The following is a 3,063-nucleotide window of genomic DNA, read 5'->3' as shown; positions in this document are numbered from 1 at the left end:
CGTCCAGGCTGAGCACTGTGCTCCAGCCATGTCTTCCACAGCCCAACTGACATTCTTGCTAGGAAATTTTCCCCTATGTGTCACCTCCAATGGAGCTGTGCTACGTTTGAGCCTCTTGCTGGCTCACCTGTCCTGGCACTGCCCTGAACGCTCAGCTGTGACTGGCCATGCTGCTTGCCCACATACATGGCACGGCCCAGGCAGGGATCAGCCTTCCAGTGTTTCGCTGCTCCCTCTGCATGGGATGGAGCTTCTGCTGTCTCCCCACCATGCTGACCTGCGCCATCCCCTCCCCACACTGGTTCCTCTCCCTCCTGCTGGGTGGTATCTGCCTCAGCCTACCACAGTGCCCGGCTCAGCTCTCCTGGGCAGCACAGAGGGATGCCGGTGGGCATGAGGGAGGCCTTATGCCCCACGGTGCCCATGCACAGGTCACAGTGCCGAGCAACCTCCTGCCAGCAGGCAAAGTGCAGGCAGGGGCCAGACCTGCCACACTGAGCTGCCAATTTGGCCTTGGTGGCTGGTCCCCTGCTTCAAGTGGGACTCCCCTCTGCACCCCAACACCCTCCTGCCAAGCTGCCCCGCAGCCTGAAGCATTGGGCAGTATCTGGCAGCACCTCCAGTGGCTCCCACCTCTCCTGGCTGGCTGGCCAGCTGTGTTGCCAGCTGTGCCACCAGCCAGCACCACTCCTTGGCCAACTCTTTCCCACTGTGACTGCAGCAGGGACACTACCTGCACTGCCTGCGCCTGGCAGCGGCAGAGTAGCTGCTCCTCCAGGGCCTCTTGCCTGCAGAGGAGAGGAGGAGGAAAGGGAAGGGGAAGGGGAAGAAAGAAGGGGAAAGATGAATAGGAAAGGAAGAAGGGGAAAGGGGGATGGGAAAGAAGAAAGAGGAAGGGAGAGGAAGGAAGGGGAAGGGGGAAGGAGGAAGGAGGAAGGGAAAATGGGAAAGAAAAAGGGGAAAGGAGAAAAGGGAAAGGGAAGGGGTAAGGAGACGGGAGAGGGGGAATGAGAAAGAGAAAAGGGGAAGGAAAAAGGAAAGGGGGAAGGAGGAAATGAGGAGAGGGGAAAGGAGAAAAGGAAAAGGGAAAAGGGGAAGGAGGCAGAAGAGGAAGAGGAAGAAAGAAGGGGAAAGAGAAGGGGAAAGAGAAAGAGGAAGGAATAACATGAAGGAGATAAGAGTAAGGAGGGAGGAAAAGAGGGAAGGAGGAAGGGGAAAAGAGGATGGAGGATGGGGAAAGGGGAAGACCCCAGCCTGTGGGAAGGGGCAGAGGGCAACATTTTGCAGCACTCATCTCTCAGTGGTGGCACCCAGAGATCCGCAGAGTGCAGGTGCCAAAGGCAGTGAGGCACTGGGGGGATCACATCGCACACGCTCCTCTTGGTGCCAGAACTCTGGCAGCGATGAGAGCAGGATGCCAGGGTCATGCTGTGGGGTCAGTCAGCACCCTACCAAGGAGGGCATAGCTCCGCCTCCAGAACCAAGCTGCCCAGGAGGACTGCCTCATCTTCCTAACCCCCAGCCTTACCTTCCCATAGTACTGCTCCTGCTCACAGTTCAGTTCCCCGTGGCCTCCTCCAGCACCCCTGTCAGGCGCTGGCTGAAGGACTGTCCTGGGTGCTGTCACAGCAGGGACTCTAGTGGTGACAAAGTGATGCTCCTAGGGCATGCAATGGCCCTGCCAGCAGTGAGCCACGCTCCACCACCTCTAGAAAATTGGTGGCCTGCATCTCTCTGCCCTCTTTTCCCCACATCAGGCTCTAGAGAGGTTGTCTCTTCTGCCTGGCTTGGGCTCAGTGACCTCTGGGATGAGCCCAGACCCCTCCGATGAGGAGAGTGAAGCCCCCAGGAGCTCTGCTTTGGCACCAGGGAGTCCTGCTGCTCTCAGTTCCTCTCCAGGACACCAGCCAGCTTGTCCTCCCCGAGTGATGGAGGAGGGCAAGACCAAGCTGCACATTCAGCTCTGGCTGGGATGGTGGTCAGTATGGGGGACTGAGTGCTTCCTGCTCAGGTGAGGTGAAACCAGGAGTGTGGGGCTCGGGTAAGGAGGCACAGAGCTTCTTGTCTGGTGTCAGTGGTTTAAAATGCAGCTAGGGCTCCCCGGCCCCGGGCATCCCCAGCCTTCAGGCGGTGAGGACCCTGGTGCTGGCTCGTGCTCACCTCCATGGCTCGTACTGCAGGTGCACGAGGATGCTTTGCAGGTTGAAGATCTGTCCCTGCTCCCTCTTGGAAGGCAGCCAGGGCTCCCTGGAGCTCAGCTGGTGGAAGGACAGACGGCCATGAGGGACAGACCCCTGTGAGGAGAGTGGGTTCTTAGTCACGTGGGACTGAAGGAGGCATGAGGACGAACTGGAAACAATGCCAGGGAGATGTGGAAACTTTGTCTGGGGTATATAAAAGGACAATAAAAAGCCTGAGCCACAGGAAGTGGGAGGACCGGCCGTGAGCCCCGTGTCTCTCCCCTCCCCAGGCAAGGTTCCAGGGGCCCCACGCTCAGCTGTGACCCTCTTCCCACACAGGTTCCTGCTGTCACAGAGTTCCCGCAGGAGCTTCCCCCTCCCTCTACTGATCTGACCAAGTAATGGAGCCTGGGGTTATTGAGCCGTGCCGTCCTGTGGAGAGTCCTGCCTTCCATCCACAGACTATAATTATTAAGAGCTCTGGCTCAGGGCCAGCGAAGCCAGGGAACCTGCCCCGAGGAGGGCATGCCATGCATCTCCCTCTCCAGGATTTGTGGGAGATGCTGGAGGACTGAAGGCAGGTGTAAGGGTACAGGCAGAAAGGCTGTGCGGAAACGACAGCCAGCCTCTGCCCCATTGTGGCCGTTGCTGTCCTAACTCCGTGCAGCCCGGGGCGTGATCCTGTCCCAGGGAGCCCTCCGGAGGTGGAAGGTGACCAAGACCTCCCTCAGATCTGAGCAGGGGACCAAAGCTCACCCCTTGACTCGGGCAGCATCTGCTCCTCCTGGCGGCAGCCAGGCTGAGCGTCGCCGCCTCCGGCGCCACGGCTGGCTCCCAGCGGTTTTGGGCCCGAAAGCACCAGTTTGCCGGTCCCTCCGTGGCG

At 59.5% G+C, this 3,063-nt stretch overlaps 1 protein-coding gene across 1 annotated transcript in view; it reads right to left on the bottom strand.

Annotated features, from left to right (window-relative positions):
- SNED1 (sushi, nidogen and EGF like domains 1) overlaps nucleotides 1-1,536 on the bottom strand; it is a 27,304-nt gene extending 25,768 nt beyond the window's left edge. The window contains exons 1-2 of the mRNA XM_026855373.1: nucleotides 1,529-1,536; nucleotides 734-788 (exon numbers count right to left, since the gene is read on the bottom strand). Of these exons, the coding sequence (XP_026711174.1) occupies nucleotides 734-788; nucleotides 1,529-1,536 (63 nt within the window). The remainder of the gene's footprint in view (nucleotides 1-733; nucleotides 789-1,528) is intronic.
- Between the last annotated feature and the right edge of the window lie 1,527 nt (nucleotides 1,537-3,063).

Source organism: Athene cunicularia (genome assembly GCF_003259725.1).
Source record: "Athene cunicularia isolate RWA chromosome 9 unlocalized genomic scaffold, athCun1 chr9_part2, whole genome shotgun sequence".
Lineage (NCBI taxonomy): Eukaryota > Metazoa > Chordata > Aves > Strigiformes > Strigidae > Athene > Athene cunicularia.
The sequence above is the reverse complement of the archived record's forward strand: the minus strand, read 5'-3'. Positions and strand labels throughout refer to the sequence as shown.